Source organism: Cibotium barometz, chromosome 57, assembly GCF_041138505.1.
Source record: "Cibotium barometz isolate CiBa-2024 chromosome 57, ASM4113850v1, whole genome shotgun sequence".
Classification (NCBI taxonomy): domain Eukaryota; kingdom Viridiplantae; phylum Streptophyta; class Polypodiopsida; order Cyatheales; family Cibotiaceae; genus Cibotium; species Cibotium barometz.
In genome coordinates, this window is record NC_141102.1 from 1,492,104 (window position 1) to 1,510,335 (window position 18,232).

General features: G+C 41.9%; 1 protein-coding gene across 1 annotated transcript; it reads left to right on the top strand.

Annotated features, from left to right (window-relative positions):
- The first annotated feature begins 4,127 nt into the window (after positions 1–4,127).
- Positions 4,128–8,015, top strand: LOC147606311 (linoleate 9S-lipoxygenase-like). Its single transcript, XM_086792117.1, has 9 exons — positions 4,128–4,466; positions 4,547–4,824; positions 4,942–5,182; positions 5,282–5,581; positions 5,710–5,795; positions 5,885–5,992; positions 6,074–6,375; positions 6,596–6,859; positions 6,961–8,015. The coding sequence occupies exons 1-9, from the start codon at positions 4,331–4,333 to the stop codon at positions 7,718–7,720; spliced, it is 2,475 nt and encodes an 824-aa protein (XP_086648243.1). The 5' UTR covers positions 4,128–4,330; the 3' UTR covers positions 7,721–8,015.
- The last annotated feature ends 10,217 nt before the right edge of the window (positions 8,016–18,232 follow it).

Here is an 18,232-nt window from a genome sequence, read left to right on the forward strand (position 1 = left end):
CTATTGAATTAGGAAAACTCGCCCAATAACAACCACCATAACTTCATGAAAATGTACTAGAATAGAACGAAGCATGTTTAATTGCACTAAAAAAAAGAACTTTTCAAAATACTAAGTTTGCTTCCGAAGATATATTCGAGTTCTTTTAAAAAATGCCACTATTTCCAATCAACATCTTCTAATTCCATGTTGTACTTATGTCAGAAATATAATTGCATAGTTACATGTGTCAGAAATATCCTCGTACTTGTTTTCTTACTTTATAGAGTACTAGCTTTTCACATTTATGAATTTCTACTCGCATTGGTTGAAGTTACGTAGAATTTAAGAACATTAGAATAAATAAGCATTGAATCTCTTTAGAAAATATAGAAAAAGGCGAATTCAGATTCAAAAAGAAGAGAGAGAAACCTAATGTAATAATATTATTTTTACACTTTTCCAGGATTCCAAGAGGAGAGAGAAAGCCCTTAAAGAGTCCATTTAGAGAGAAAGCCCTTAAAGAGTCCATTTAGAGAGAAAGCCCTTAAAGAAACCTAATGTAATAATATTATTTTTACACTTTTTCAGGATTCCAAGAGGAGAGAGAAAGCCCTTAAAGAGTCCATTTAGAGCCCGAATTTCCCCTAATGGATCTTTATAATGGCCTACAATGAAAAGTAAGTGTCATGTGACCTAAATTGTACTTTTGGTATTCTTACATAAATACTAGATGGTATAACTGATACTATTTATTGACTTTTGTAGTGTATACTAGAGTTTGATTGCTATAGATATTGAGTCGAAGTGATGTTTTCTTGCCAATTCAACTGCAAGATTTCATGGCAACATGAGACAGTAAGTCCACATGATCATTCTTTGAGAGAGAGAGAGAGAGGGAGAGAGAGAGAGAGAGAGGGAGAGAGAGAGAGATCTTAGTATTAACAACTAAAAAATAGTGTGTAGATCTATTAGAAAGTTAATAGCTAATATCAAGGCCCTCACCTAGGAGGAGATTTTAAAGGCAATAGAGATCATTAGATGTAGAGTCTTGCAGCTAATTAATAGGATGGCTTTAGCTGTGGTTAGAGAGTGTGCTATAATGCCATATTATTACTGCACTCAATGTTGGGACTACCCTTAGAAAATATAAGCATGCACTTCTTCTTTTAATGATATCTCAATTTCCTTGTATATTCACTGATGGCACATATGTATTTTTTCGTTTGTGTAGAATCTATGCTTAGCGGAATATACTAATTTAGATATATGACTATTCAAGGCCACAACAATTGAAAATCTAATCAACAATATTGGGCAACGAGAGCTTGATGTGCCATATGCATTTATGTCCCCTCCACAACGGCCACGACCAATGGCCCCACCACAAGAGTATCTTAAACGCCAATCGACATCATGGAGTGGATCCACCTTGGAGATTTGCCATCCCCTCAACGAGAGCAAGCATCACCGCCTGCTCATGAATAGCAAGAGCATACTTGCGACCCTCCCCAACAACAAGAGCCTCCCTAACAACATTTTGCATCAGCATAGTTAACTAGAATGCACATGTTTAGAATAAATCTCTGTTGATGCAATATATAAATTCAATATATTAGACAATGTAAGAAGGCATTGATCTTTGTATTAACTACTCTTGCCATGTATAAAATTTTGTCATGATTGATATTAACAAGGCATTTTTGTATCCCCATGTTGTAAGGATGATTGCTATGATATAGTCAGTAGCACTAAGAAAACTTACTTCGTGGGGGTAATGTCTTTACATAAAATGGTTCTTTCTTTTTGTCCCTATATGCAGAATTCAAATCAATGTAAGTAAGTAATAGTGATTATGGCTTAATATTAAAATCTAGACATTAGAGGAGCAAGGATGCAAGAAGAGAGCTAACTTAAAATGTAAAAAGAAGAAAGAAGAAAGAAGAAGAGATACCCTCTAAAACGTGCGAAATTTTTAGAGGGAAGACGACTCATTAAACGAGCTCAAAACCTTGAAGAGAACATTTAGAAATTCTAAAAGAAAGAACTACCTATATTAAATGAGCTGACAACAGTCTAGTTTTCATAAAACGAGTGTGCTCTAAGTATTTTGAAATGCAATTCACCTTTCTTTATTAATAATATATAAAAAAGGTTCTAGTAATTACCACCCTAACTCTCTCTCTCTAACTATCTAACCCTCTAACTCTATCTCTTTAGCACTCACTCTCTCTCTAACTCTCTTTACCTCTCTCTAACACTCATTGTTTCTCTTTACCTTTCTCTAACTCACTCTCTCTAACTCTCTAACCTTCTCACTCTCTAACCCTCTCTCTCTCTCTCTCTAACACTCACATTCTCTCTTTAACTCGCTTTCTTTAACCCTCTCTCTCTCTCTCTCTCTCTCCCCTTCTCTAACTCTCTCTAACACACACTCTCTCTTTCTCTCTCTAATAATCTCTCTCTGTAACTCTCTTTATCTTTCTCTAACTCTCTCACTCTCTTTCTTTCTCTTTCTAACCCCCTACCTCTCTCTCTCTCTCTCTCTCTCTCTCTCTATAGCACTCTCTCTTACACTCTCTTTCTAACTCTCTTTACCTTTCTCTAACTCTCTCTAACTCTTTTTCTCTTTCTAACCCCCCCTCTCTCTCTTTCTCTCTTTATAACACTCATTCTCTCTAACTTGTTCTCTCTCTCTCTCTCTCTCTCTCTCTCTCTCTCTCTAATTCTCTAACCATCTAATAAGATATATATATACATACATATATGTATATTAATATATATATATATATATATATATATATATATATATATATATATATATATATATATATATATATACATGCATACATACATACAGTCCTAACTAACACTCTCTTCAACCCCCTCTCTCTCTAGCTCTCTAACCCTCTCTCTCTTTCTATCCCTCTAACTCTCTCTCTTTCTAACTTTTTAATCCCCTAACTCACTCTCTCTCTCTCTCTCTCTCTCTCTCTCTCTCTCTCTCACTCATTGTTTCTCTCTAACTCACTCTCTTTACCTTTAACTCTCTCTAACTCTCTAATCATCTCTCTCTCTTACTCTCTCTAACTCTCTCAATCTGGCCAACTCTCTTTGCAACCCTCTCTAACACACACACACACACTCTCTTTCTCTCTAACTCTCTTTATCTTTCTCTAGCTCTTTGTAACTCTCACTCTCTTTCTTTCTTTTTCTAACCCCCCCTCTCTCTCTCTCTCTCTAACTCTCCCTCTATCTTTCTCTCTAACGCACTCTCTTTCTAACCCTCTCTCTCTCTCCCCTCTCTCTCTCTCTCTCTAACCCTCAAATAAGATATAGTAGTAGTAGTAGTAGTAGTAGTAGTAGTAGTAGTAGTAGTAGTAGTAGTAGTATATATGAGATATATATATTCAGTAGTATGTATATGGTATAATAATAAAGATTATTAAAAGAGTAGTAAATAGTGTAGAAGAAGAGAAGTAAGGAGGAGCTCCCAGTTGGTTGGGGCAGCTAGAAGTCACCAGGGGCAGCTAGGAGTCATCACTTGGCATCTCCCAAATAAGATATAGAAGAAGAAGAAGAAGAGGAGGAGAAGGAAAAGATATATGAGATATATATATACATATGTATATATATATATGTATATATATATATATATGATATAATAATAAAGAATATTAAAAGAGTAGTAGTATATTTTAGAAGAAGAAAAGAAAAGGCCTGGGGAATTTTCAAGGCAATAAAAAATTCCAATTCCCGACAACTTACATTCTTTTTTTCCGGATTTTCTCTACGAGACCACATTGTTTTTTTCCCCGCTCTGTTCAGTGTTCACCATATAAACATATACCGTCTCTATCCTGTATATCCCCGGTGTCCAATCTCACAGAAGGTTGCCCACTTGGCCTTATCTCTTTGCAGATTATACACGACTTGATTATCTGAGTTAATGTGAGTCGGGACTCGGGACCAATCACCACGGAGTATTTTATTTTATGAATAACTGAAAATAATGCGGAACGTGGCATCACTGAGTCCCAGCTGCATGATTCACGAGGCGTTGCACGTGATTCCTGCGAGAGCTGCCAGGTTTGCAGATAATAGGCACACGCTTTGAATTAGCTTGCAAGATGCATCATGTACAATGCAACCAGCCACGACGTGACGCTGGATACAGCTAGCTTCTCAATAATTACGATGCTAAAATAAGTACCAAGCTCGTGCTTGATGGAACCTCAAGTCAGGTTTTAGGAAATTGGGAACATATGAATAGTTATAAGTAATGTGACATATAACACAACTCGGATTTGAAAGCTGGCTGGCTGGACGACGTCTAGTGAACTCCAGAAACATGAAGAATGCCTGCGTGATCAAATCCACCGTCAGGGTCCTCAACGAGGACTTCTTTGATCTCTGCTGCGATGTTTTCAGTGAGCTGCTCGGAAACAGGGTGAAATTGTGCCTTGTGAGCCTAGAGACCGATCCAGGCAAGTCACTCATGGTCGTAAACACACTGCTGCTATCGTCCCTGTAAAAGTGTCTGATGGCTTGTTGTTGGTTGCATCAGTGACTAAAGAAGCGAAAATCAGCCCGGCATCCAACTTGAGGCTTTGGGGCGGAGTAAAGAAAGACTCGGACTCTCTCATCACCATCACCTTCTCTGTGGATAAGGAATTCGGGAGGCCTGGTGCGGTACTCTTAGAAAGCCACTACCCTAACGAATTTTACCTCAAGTCCATCACCTTGGACCTGCCTGACAGCACCCAGCTCTACTTCCCTTGCCACACTTGGATCAATCACTCCAAGCTCTACTCCGGCCGACCTCGTGTCTTCTTTTCGAACCAGGTGAGTGGCTGGTATCGGTTTCTACAGTACAGCTCTTGAAAATATATTGGTCTTTTCGTGGGTCACTTCTGCATAGGTTCTCGAAGGCGTCAATCTCCATACTACTATCCTGTGCAGCCTTATATTCCAAGTGAGACACCTCCAGCGTTGCTGAAGTTTCGTCAAGATGACCTTGTGTCCATCCGAGGCGACGGGAACGGTGAGATGGTGTATGGGCAACGCATCTATGACTATGACATGTACAACGATATAAGCAATCCCGATGAAGACGAGAAGCTGACAAGACCTGTTTTAGGGGGCTCATCCCAATATCCATATCCTCGTAGATGTAGGACAGGCCGGACGCACACCAAAGCCGGTAAGTAGTAGCTCTGGGAATTTCTACTGTTTGAGAGAGGGCATTTTGTTGGGGCATCCACAGAGCAGATAATAGCGGTGTCTGTTTAAAACCGCACAGACCCTGCCTCTGAGAAACCTGAGACAAGCTTCGACAGTACGTACGTTCCGCGAGATGAGAGGTTTAGTGCGTTGAAGAAAGAGCAATTCATGGGCGCCGGAATGCGAAGCCTGGGTCACAACGTATTATCAACCCTGGAGAACCTTGTACGCGATGATCGGGCTTTTGAAGCTTTGGAGCAAATTTACGACTTGTATGTGGGAGATCTGAAGACTTCTTTCGTCAGTGTGTCGACCCCGACCATAAGGAAACCCACTGATGGAACACCCTTGGAATTCCCACCACCTGGTGTCGTGGAAGGTATGTCGAAACAGACATGACCTCATTTCATTTCACTTCTATCGCCTCGGCGTCGTAAACTTTTGAAATTAGGGCATACAGCTCGACTAGCTGGGTATGGCTTCTGACTGAAGGTGCTTCATTGTCAGCAAACAAGGTGGCCTGGAAATCGGATCACGAGTTTGGACGACAACGTCTTGCAGGAATCAATCCTCTTGTCATCGAGCGTCTCAAGGTACAATATAATTGCGAGTGCCTCTATGAGAGTCAATGTCCTTGACGATTTTGATCTCAATTTACAGTGTGTATGGATGTGTTGGCTAGGTTTTTCCTCCCATGAGCACCTTGGACCCAGAGATTTATGGGCAGCCAATGTCCTCTATCACTGCTCATCATCTTGAGCCCCTACTCGAAGGATTCTCTGTGGAAGAGGTAACAATCTTCAATGCTCAGATAGGACTCAGTAGTAAGAAGTGTGCACGTTATATAAGAGTGCGTTGGTGAGCTTTGCAGGCGATGAAACAGAAGCTGCTGTACATTTTGGACTACCATGATGCGATCATGCCGTTCATCAATAAAATAAATGAGTTGGATGGCAGAGCTTATGCCTCTCGAACGATCTTATACTTGACAAGGGCTGGTGCGCTCCTACCCATCGTAATTGAGCTCACTCTACCCCCCAAGCAAAAGGGCGAGAAAGCTACCAGCAGAATATTTACTTCTAACACTGTTGCATTTCCGGACTGGATGTGGCTCCTAGCCAAAACTCATGTCGCAATTATTGACTGTGGATATCATCAACTTGTTAGCCACTGGTATGTGGTAAATCCGGTTACATGCTAATTGTAGCTAGTGATGTTTCAATAAGTGTGTGACAGGATTTTAACACTAGGTTAGCGTCCGTACATGCTAATTGTAGCTAGTGATGTTTCAATTGATTAAAGTGTGTGTGACATGAAACAGTAGGTTAGCGTCCGTTGTCCATGAATTAAGAAGGAAAAGTATGTCGATCAAAACCTTGGACATTGTTTGCAGGTTACGAACGCATGCCTGCGTGGAGCCCATCATAATTGCTACACGGAGACATTTGAGCACAATGCATCCTCTCCACATGCTATTAGCTCCCCACTTTAAAGATACCATGCACATCAACGCTTTGGCAAGGACTTCCTTGATCAATGCTGGGGGAAAAATAGAGGGCCATTACACTCCCGGCAAGTACTGCATGGAGATATCATCAGCGGTCTACAAGAGTTGGCGATTTGACGAGGAGGCTCTACCCAAAGACCTACTCAAAAGGTAGATCAACCGTTTCATAGAATAGGCTTGCGTGTACACAGCATGTTTGTGTAGTAACTTCATTTTTGAGGACTACATTGGTTGCTATCGTCGTTGTGCAGGGGCATGGCTGTAAAGGACCCAAGTGGAAAGCACGGACTTAGGTTGTCTGTCGAGGACTATCCATACGCAGCTGATGGGCTTGATCTGTGGGCGGCAATCCGGCAGTGGGTGCAGGATTATGTGGTGCTCTACTACAAGGACGACAAGGCGTTGCAGAAGGATGTAGAGGTGCAGAGCTGGTGGCAAGAGGTACAGCACGTAGGGCACGCGGACCATGCAGGGGCGGAGTGGTGGGGGGACATGAAGAAGGTGGAGGATCTGGTGGAGGCGGTGTCAACGTTGATCTGGTTGGCCTCTGCCCATCACGCGGCCGTGAACTTCGGGCAGTATGACTACGGGGGTTACATGCCTAACAGCCCGTGCATGGGCAGGCGCCTCATTCCAGAGGAAGGGACGCCCGAGTTCGCGGAGATGTCGGCCAACCCGGAGAAACTCTTTCTGGAAATGGTGCCCACGCAAGGCGCGACCACGCTGGCCATGGCCGTGCTGGAGATTCTGGCACATCACATGAGCGAGGAGGAGTACCTGGGCGAGCGCACAGACTCGCAGTGGACATCAGACGCCCTTGCGCTCGCGGCATTGGACACTTTCCGCCGCAACCTTGCCGACGCGGAGTCCGCCATCGAAGCCCGCAACGCCGCTGCCTCCACCCTCCACCACCGCTCTGGGCCGGCGCGCCTGCCCTACACCTTGCTGGCCCCATCCTCAGCCGGCGCGGGCCTCACCTTTCGTGGTGTCCCAAACAGCATCTCCATCTAGAGTAGGTGTCCCTTCCTCAATCCTCTTAAATCTTTGAACTTAACCGAAGGAGGAAGACATGCTATGTATCTGTCTGTCATTTACGTGTCTACACTTTGGTAGGCAGGTGGGATTGTTACTAAGCAAATCCTATGTGTTGAGCTCACAACCACACAAATGGTGCGCTGTTTATCACACAAATGGTGAGCTATTTTGTCTTCATCCATTTTGTTTTTCTCAAAAATAGCATCTCATATATTTTCTTTTTGGCAACCAAATAAAGTGTGAAAACAGGCCCAAGGTGTTAGAGGGGTGTGTCTCCAACTTGCTATTGTAAATTTTTTTAAAAACATTTTTATGCGTGGAATGAACACACTTGAAAAGGGAAAGGTCATGTATTGAAAAAGAGAATCTAGTTCTAGCTCACTAGTCTTTTTTGGGGCCATTGGAAGCCTTTGGGATTGTTCCTTTGGAATTTGTACTGCTAGCTTTGAGATTGAAGTTTGAGTTTTCTACTTCTTTGATGCCTTGGATGTTTTAGATGTTTCCTTGGCAACTTGTCTTGGATGTTTCCTTAGGAACTATCCTCAACTGGCTTTGGATGTTCCCTTTGGCAACAACTACCCTCGACTTGGTTTGGAGCCTTGTGATGGCATTAAGGGGGACTGTATGAATAAGTCCTTGTACACTTAACAAGTTGAGACTCATTGTAGTGGGTGATGCTCCAACGAGTGGGATGATTGTCATTATGTTGGGATCATCCTTACAGGCGTGTTTGAATCCACACTTGCAACAATAGGTGCCTCTATATGGAATCACATTGGGGTTTGACATTATATTCGAGAATGGAGTTGGGACACTAGGTGCGATGGATCCACGAGGACACTCAATAACACAGTGCCAACATTACTACATGTCATCTTATTGAGGTCTCTCGCTCTTTGTTGTAACATGGATTCGAATAGAGAGGTAAAGTCTATGGATGGAGGTTACTCTAGATATGCATATGAAGCATATTACTCATATGATGCATATCTCTCTTGTATTGGACTCTGGAAGTCCGCTGGTGATGTAATAGAGTAATGTTGTATTGGTTTGGTTTCAAAAAGAATCAATTAGGTTGGTAATACTGGAGGCGGGTATGGCATTGTTGGGGCAATACATCCCTCAGTAATATTTGAGGTGGGTATGGCATTAGTGGTAGTACATCTGTCTTAGTATAAGGCTCTGATAAATGGGCGTTAGATTATGCAACAAGTTGAGAAGTGGGTTGATTTGCACTTGGTATGGGTGGTGGGGCTAGTGGGTTGAGATGCACTTGGTATGGGTGGTGGGGCTAGTGGTTGCTTTGGTATTGGGAGCATAGGTTGTAGTGTTGGGATTCTTTGGTACCAACAATGAGATGTATCATGATTCCGGTGGCACTGAAAATGAGCACAAAACTATTGTTGTCTAGGCCTCATCATTGAACACTCCATACTTGTATGATTTCCATTGTAGAATTCTCACCCAACAATATCTCTCTATGGGAATATATGTGGGTGTCCTACTCTAAATGCTGGGGTTGGGGTTGACCTTAAGGTTGCCCTTTTGGGTGCGGTCCTACCACCATTGCTGGCCTAAATGGTTTAGCAGATTTTTTGCTAACTTGTCCATGCTCATGTCCTTAACTAGGACTCTAGTTTGTGTTGGTGGGGTACCCTTAATTGATGATGAGGCTTTGACTAATGCATCCCATATCTCTTAGTTTGGGTGGATGACTTCTACATCCTTATTTTATAGGTTATCTACTAGATCTATTGCCTCACACTTGGACTCATTAAAAGATGTAATGCCTAGAACTGTAGAGATAGTTGTGAAGCCTCTTTCTCTTAAGACCAATCATTAATTGATCGATGAGAGAAAAGTCATCCAATCTTTTATGGGTAATTGTATCTTATATGGATATATAGTATCCTCATGGTAGCACTCATAAAATATGTAATGCCTAGACCTATTGAGATGGTCATGAAGCCTCTTTCTATTAAGTCTGTTCATAGATCGATGAGCGACAAGTCATCAATATGGAGATACTTAGCTCTACTAATATAGTCCCGCATCATTTTTCACTCCTTTTGCTTGAGGTTCTGCTCTTGTAGATGGACGAGCGCAGGTGACACATCCTCACTTTGCAGCATCTCATTCAAAGAAATTTCAATCTTTTGGATATTCTTTTCAATATGTCCTTTTGTGCCCTTATGCTCATGGAGAGCAAGATCTACCTCCTTCTCATTAGCCATAGCAAGAGCTAGCATATTTGAAGTGACGGAAAGGCTCTCCTCATTGTGGGTCCTCCACGTAGCTACTATGGCTAGCTCTTCTTCATTAAGTGACTGTGAGCCATAGGTCACAGACAACTTAGAAACTTGTGGCTTCACATCCATTTCAAAGTCAAAAGATGGTGATGCGTGATGTCCATGCAATCTCTCCACTGCTGCAGAAACTCTATCCCTCTTTAGTCTACTCTAGGTTTAGGAAGCCTATTCTCAAACTCTAACCCTCTTTTAAGCTTTCCATTGCTGCACTGAAAACCCTGAACTTTCTCTCCTCTCCACTCTTCTGTTGTAAAACAAGCTTTTCTTTTCCCTTCTTCTCTTTTCTTACCACCATGGCCTCTTCCAGTAATGTGAGAAGACCTAGGGAGAAGGTGGAAGAGCTTGTGTTGCATAACACAAGAGATGAGAATGGAATTTGGGCTCCAACAAGATTCAGGGTTGGGGCTTGGGTCTACATGCAGCCAAGCTCTAAGGGACTACATCGAGTGCGTCAACTGGGGGATATGCTATATCATTGGAAGGGGCAGCTACAAGGCTTCAAGCATACTAAGAAAACTGGTTGCCATAGTGCAATATGTGTATACCCTTGGAGACCTGTACATTCAAGGCCAACGACCAAGATTTCCTTCAAATTGTCAGTGTAACATAAACACAGGTTTAACAACATGCTAATATTGGATTTTTTGTTTCAAATTTTCTTATGATTCTCCATTTTCTTATGTCTCTTTGCAAATATTTTTCCCTCTAATTATGTTGAGGAACAACCACTCCAAACCTTCACTGGAGTTTTCTATGCTAATGGATGCATGCTATGCATGCATCCATTGGACTCGGGGGGGTCACTATATGTAAATCCTCTATATCACATGCGTTCAAGGCCTATTTAAAAAGTCCCTTATCTGTGAATTTTTTAGTGAATATAATGTATCCTTTCCTATTCAAATCTGTAATTTTTTTTTAAAATACAATAAATAAACCCCCTCTGTAAATATATTTCTGTAAGTTTTAAATATTTAAAATGTCCTTCTGTTGAACCCACGTGATACTTACATATTTATACGAGTGACCCCCCCCCGAGCCATTGGAGAGGCAATGTTTGTATCTCAAAGCCCAAGTGATCTTGTACAGAACAATATCTTTTTCTTTTCTCACTCATATTTTGTAGATAAAAAACCAGGTTTATTTGGCAAGCTAGAAGAGATCCCCAACCCCCCTCTTAACAATCCCAAATGGCCCAAACCTGATGCTTGGACCATCTTATGCTTAAAGTTTAAGATGGTAAGTGATATCAAGACATCACTCAAGTTTTCAAAGGCATCTAGGTCAGTAGGGCTAAATTGGTTTTGTCCTTTACATGTTTTTGTGCACATGTTCAATTCCATGCCAATTCCATGAGCGAGTTGCAGCAGCAAGCAAGCATTGGAGCCTAGCAGACCTGCGTCAACACTTTAGCATCATGGGCTTTGACAATGTGGAAGAGTCAAGTTTCAAGTTGATGAGAAGAAAGGTATATCTGATTCCACATGTCTAGAGTTAACCCTTACACTTCTGGTTATTGTGCCACTTTCTATATTTTTACAGATTGGGAAGCGTAAGGAGGGGACAACCATGGTCTCAAAATCATGGCAAATGGGGGACCTTGAATTTTCAGTAGCAAGGTGCATAGCCCTACCAACACATAGTAGGCATGTGGAAGAGCTTGAAGATGAACTGAGTATATGGGAAAATACCCTCTGTTTTGATGCACGTGAGGGGCAAGAGTTTCAGGATCGAGGTGAAGGCAATGACAAGCTTTCAAGTCAACAAGGAGATGGACTTGATCAACATGAAGTAAATGTCATAAGAGGGGAAAAAATGAAGACATTATAACAATTTTAGATTAGATGACATGCTTGTAATTTTGTAGCAGGCTCTTTTTTAACCAATCTTTATTTAATTAAAATCTTAATATTTTTACAAACTTTAATTTTTTTGTCTAGCGGTCTAGTGTGAAAAGGCCAAACTTTAAATTTTAACTATAAATAGCCAAAGGTGCCTTCTTTCTCATTTTCACGCGATAGAAACCAAGCATGATCTCACACTATATCTTTGCATTCACATGGCTACCCACTTTGACAACTTCTGTGAGTTCCTCTCCACCACCCCGTGGGTGGGCAAGAGCGAGCTCTTTGTCATGTTCTCTCGTGAAGTCGACTTTGAAAAGTTGCTCGCCCTTGCGTCCCAACATTATGAGACGCAGATTGCATACATGGAGCAATACTTAGCTCCCCACTGCATCTCCTTTCCCCATTGCCCCAATGATCGATGGGTGCCTGTTGAGCTGCTTAAGTACATTCAACAATATGCCCGTCCCTACATCCAGCGCCTTGAACGCTTCATCAACATCTACATCCCCGCAAGAGCTTATTGTACCTTCAATAAGCAGGAGGTGAAGAGGTTGGGGAAGAGCAATTTAGGAACTAGGTTCCTCTCGTGGCTTGCCACTTTTGCATTCCTCATCAGCGACGATGAGCATTCGGATGAGGAGGTAGAGATGCCTGCATTGCAGTTGGCAGGGTATTTGAGGGATGCCAAGGAAGTGAAGACAGTAGGAACGAGTGCTGGTGTAGAAGAGCAGCTTGCATAAGAGCACTTTCCAGAGGGTGCACAATCTGGAGCTAAACAGCCCATTGTAGTAGAAGATGCGAGGCCATCTTCCCCACACGAGGAGAGCAAGGTGTTGCCAGAGCTTGAGATCAATCTCTTGAGCACCATTGTGGTGGAAGGTGAAGAATACTTATTTCTTTATGACCTTGAAAAGACAGCTGGCCTGAGAATGGATGAATGCTTGGGCATTATATGCACGCGATGTGAGGTGGACCTTGATACGTCCAACCTCAATCCTCACCTAGATAGTGCTATATTATCCCTTAGAGAAGAGACAGTTGCTTTGATCAAGGAAACTGTGGTTGAGACCGCGGAGCAAGCCCTAGTTCCAGAGGAGGAATTCACAACCTTACAAGACAAGCTAGAGGCTGAAAAAGATACCCTTACTGCTGGAGTAATGGAGGAGACCAAAGCACCAAAAAAGGATGAGGTTCTTTTGCCAAAGTGCTAGTGGGGGCAGAGAGGTCAATTGAGGACTCATTGAGCAAGAGGTAATAACCGACCTTTTACAACCTAGAAACATTTGTAATTATGTATAGGAAAATATTTTGATTTTTCCTTTGATTGTAGAGGGTGGTTGAAATTGACGCATTTGTTGGGAGAGGCCGCGGCGGCAGGCAGAGACCAGGCCAAGGTCCATGGACATGATGTTGCGTTGGCGCACTATCTTGGTCAACTTCCTGTGGATGGCATCGCCATTATCCACACGGACTACACCCCTCAATCTGCCTTCACTCTTTTCTTTTTGAAAGCCCTCTATAAGGTGCTCTGTGTAGCCTCTATGGCACAAAGCACCAAATGTGTAGTTCTAATTAAAAAATCCCTTGCCTTCGATGTTTTTGGTTCTGGATTTAGGGGTAAGCTTATTGCTCATATAGATATAGCCAAAAGCATAGGCATAGAGGATCCTCAAGAAATAGCCCAATCACTCCTTGAGCACACTCTACCCCAATAACAAGAGAAGGAAGCTCAATATTGTAAGAAAACTTTTGTAAAGATGATGTATCACTTCTTGCAAACTTATTTTCATCAAGTATATCATTGTTTTTTCTAGTTTGTACAATGTTTTTGTGAATGCATTAGAAACGACCCTGGGAGCCTGGGGAGGAGTAGTGCTAGAACAGTGCGAATTTTGAGCCTGCACCGCTGCCGTAGAGCCCAAATTCGCACTGTTTTGACACAACTTTCCCAGTCCTTCAGGAGCAATTCTGATGCATTGGATGACGAATAATGTATTTTTATACATTATTAAAGGTATTTTTATCTTGTAAATTACTATTTCTCAATCAATGTACTCAACTTGATTATAAATGCATCAAAAATGATTTTGAGTGGCTGGGGGAGCAGTGTCAGAACAGTGCAAATTTTGAGCGTGCACCGCTGCTGTAGAGCCCAAATTTGCACTATTCTGGCATAGCTTCCCCAGCCCTCCAGGAGCAATTCTGATGCATTAGATGACAAATAATGTATTTTTATATATGATTAAAGGTATTTTTATTTTATAAATTACTGTTTTTATAATTAATGTACTCAACTTCATTATAAATGCATCAGAAATGATCCTGAGTGGCTGGGGGAGCAGTGCCAGAATAGTGCAAATTTTGAGCCTGCATCGCCGTTGCATAACCTAAACTCGCACTATTCTAGCATAGCTTCCCCAGTCCTCCAGGAGCAATTCTCATGCATTGGATGACAAACAATGTAATTTTACACATGATTAAAGCTGTTTTTATCTTATAAACTATTGTTTCTCACAATTAGTGTACTCAACTTTAATGCATCAAAAATGATCCTGAGTTGTTGGGGGAGCAGTGCCAGAACAGTACGAATTTTGAGCCTACACCGCCACTGCAGAGCCTAAATTCGCACTGTTCTGGCATAGCTTCCCCAGTCCTCCAGGAGCAATTCTGATGCATTGGATGATAAACAATGTAATTTTACACATGATTAAAGCTATTTTTATCTTTAAACTATTGTTTCTCTCACAATTAGTGTACTCAACTTCATTATAAATGCATCAAAAATGATCCTGAGAGTGGCTGGGGAAGCAGTGCCAGAACATTGGGAATTTTGAGCCTACATTGCCGTTGTGCAGAGCCTAAATTCGCACTGTTTTGGCATAGCTTCCCCAGTCCTCCAGGAGCAAATCTGATACATTGGATGATAAACACTATATTTTTACACATGATTAAAGGTTTTTTAATCTTATAAACTACTATTTCTCACAATTACTGTGCTCAACTTCATTATAAATGCATCAGAAATGATCCTGAGTGGCTGGGGGAGCACTGGCTGGGAGAGCAGTGCCAAAACAGTGCGAATTTTGAGCCTGCACCGTCGCTGCAGAGGCTAAATTCGCACTGTTCTGGCATAGCTTTCCCAGTCCTCCAGGAGCAATTCTGATGCATCGGATGATAAACACTATATTTTTACACATGATTAAAGGTGTTTTTATCTTATAAACTACTATTTCTCACAATTAGTGTGCTCAACTTCATTATAAATGCATCAAAAATGATCCTGAGTGGCTAGGGGAGCAGTGCCAGAACAGTGCGAATTTTGAGCCTGCACCGCCGCTGCAGAGCCTAAATTCGCATTGTTCTGGCATAGCTTCCCCAATCCTCCAGGAGCAATTCTGATGCATTGGATGATAAACACTATATTTTTACACATGATTAAAGGTGTTTTTATCTTATAAATTACTGTTTCTCACAATTAGTGTGCTCAACTTCATTATAAATGCATGAGAAATGATCCTGAGTGGCTAGGGGAGAAGTGCCAGAACAGTGCAAATTTTGAGCCTACATCGCCGTTGCAGAGGCCAAATTCGCACTGTTCTGGCATAGCTTCCTCAGTCCTCCAGGAGCATTTCTGATGCCTTGGGTGACAAACTGGCACATGATAGACACTCCATGTTAAACAAACATGATGACATCAAGACATTGTAATAGAAACTTAAAATTTTAATTATCAGAAGGTTACAAATGAAAGCCAGATAGGCTTGTTACAAAGGGGGGTTTGAAACAAAAGAGTTGCTTCAAAAAAAAGGTTAACATCTAAGATCTCTAGATCGTGTCTCGCTCGCCTCGAATCTCACCGAGCTAGTTGCATGTCCTTGGCAGATATGGTAATCCTCTTTGCATGTATTGCAAGGAGGTTGGTGTCTTCAAAAAGCCCAACAAGGTAAGTCTCGGAGGCTTCTTGCAATGCTTCAAGGGGGGCAATCCCCTGCACATGGAACTCTGTTCTATATCGTTGGAGAATGTCCTTCACTGTGTGAGCGAAAGGGGCTCTTCTTATCAGCAACTCAGTGTTCCTCTAATAAAACTTGATTTCTTGTAGAGTCCTATGCCCTTGGTGCATCCTTCTCCTTGGAGCTCTCTGTGTTGTGTTAGTGCATTGGCGAGTTTGGGGCTTCCTTGGCTTGAAGAGCTTGACCTTTCTACGCTTGCACGCACTTGCAGGAACCTCCTCTTGGTCTCTCTCATAGTCTGAATCCTCCTCCTCTTGTTGCTGTGGTACCTGTGTATCAAGTTCCTCCTGGGTAGGTAGGGGACCGTGTCCTGGTAGTAGGGTCTTGCCACCTACGGTGCTGCGCAATGTAGGAATGTTTTCACCAACCCAGTCGAACTGCTCATCATCGGCCTCTCTGTCTTGATCTCTGGGGTGGCTGCATTGTGGGGTCTTCTTCACACGCTTGCTCCCACTAGAAGGGCCTGCATGTGTGTGCGCTGGTGTTATTGTGGGAGGAGGGTTGGACTCTGGTGATCCCATTGGGCGTGTCCTAGAATCCAAGGGGTCACTCTCTTCCGTGGTGTCACCAGTATGTGGTCGTTGGGTGCCTTGCAGTGTGTTTTGTGAAGGCATGGTAACACGTGCGGTGTTCTTGGTGCGTGCCATATCCATGTATGATTATGCTAACGTGGTGATGTGCTGGTGTCCTTACGTGGGTGTCTACGTAGATCTTGAGCTCAAGCTCTCTAAAAAAGTGAAATGAAAATGAAGTGAGAGAAGGAACTATTAATAGTTTTTTTTAAGGGTAAAAAAAAACCTAACTAAACTTATTTTCTTAGCCTTATTAGATCTAGATTTATGCTGGTGCATGCGTAGCACAACCCAACGCCTCCCTTGTCTCCTCATTTGTGCACGCCAACAAGCACCATGCCTATGGGGAGCATTGGTCTGCAACCATTAAACCCGAGCATGACTTTTTGCAGCCTTGTGTGCCTCTTGTGCAAGCTTAGATTGTTGGGCCCGCTCCCTAACAATACCCTTCCAAAGGTTGTGTGATAAATCCAATTGAACATCTCTTGTAGATAGTTTGTACGTGTTCCTCTTGCATAAGCTCCACCTCCATGTCTTGTATTTTTGAAATAAACCCCTCTTACTTTATAATGTGATTTCTCCATCCCTTGGGTACTCCACATGGAGAATATGGGTTTGCCAAGCTCCACTTGTAGTCAATCTTGTGCAGTATCCTAACAAGCCAAGCTCTCCTTCACCAACAAATTGCATAAAAGATGATAAATTACGGAAAGGAGGGTTTGCTCTTAATGGAGGGTCAACTGGATAGAGATGCCCATCAACCCAAAGATCTACATTTTTCTACTTAGCTATCCTACGAGCTTGGATAGATTGTGCATCAGTAGGAAGGATTTTTTAGAGCTGCCATACTCTTCAGGAATACAAATGTGTAAATCAACCTTCCGTTTTCTAGCTTCACAAGGGGCTACACACACAGCTTGCAAAGGCTCCATAGCTAAGCAGAGGAAGAAGCTAAAGCAGAGAGATCCTCATATAGGGGAGAGAGAGAGAGAGAGAGAGAGAGAGAGAGAGAGAGAGAGAGAGAGAGGGAGTGAGTGAGAGAGACTGTTAAAACTTTGCTGTTGCTGCAGGTTTAACACAAATCTATTTTTCTAAGTAAAAAATGATATTTTTGATATACAAATATACTAACATGGAGTTTTTCAATAAATTACATTTATGAGAAAATTTAAAAAATAATAAATTTTGAGGTCCTCACAATTTTGGGATCTCATGGATGTAGTGGTTCTTGACAGTTAGTTATGGATGTACTGGCTTCTGACAGGCTTCTAACGTTACCCTTGAATTACAAGCTTTTTAGAGGGAAAAAATTATTTTCATCATAGATATTGGTTGGGTGGTGTTTTTTCCACCTCAAAATGTAAAAAAATAAAAAATATTTTTTTTAACTTTTTGGGGCCCACCTAAATACGAGAATGTTTTACTGATGTGAAAGGGAGATATGATGGGAGTTATGAGAAAGGAGATTTCAAACTGACAAGAAAGATTCAATTTGTAGAGAGTGAAGATAAATTCAAAAAGTAAGAGAGAAAGTATGAGAAAAGTCAAAAAGTAAGAGTAGGGATGTATGGCTGATGTGGCAAGGCAAAAAAAGGGGGTCATCATAGCCTTTGTCTCCCTTAAGCCCAGCTTTTTAAGCTCTAATCCCTTAAAATTAGGAATCCTTAGGAGGCCCTTTTTAGGTCCGAAAAATTCCTAATGTTCACGTGTTTGAGCCTATGGCTCACGTATCCAAGCTTGTATCTTT

Bases quoted from the DNA above. Each gene is read 5' to 3' on its own strand.
- LOC147606311 (XM_086792117.1), top strand. From the start codon at position 4,331: ATGAAGAATGCCTGCGTGATCAAATCCACCGTCAGGGTCCTCAACGAG. The intron at 5,582-5,709 runs GTATGTCGAAAC...CTTCATTGTCAG, and splicing joins ACCACCTGGTGTCGTGGAAG to CAAACAAGGTGGCCTGGAAA. The intron at 6,860-6,960 runs GTAGATCAACCG...GTCGTTGTGCAG, and splicing joins CCCAAAGACCTACTCAAAAG to GGGCATGGCTGTAAAGGACC.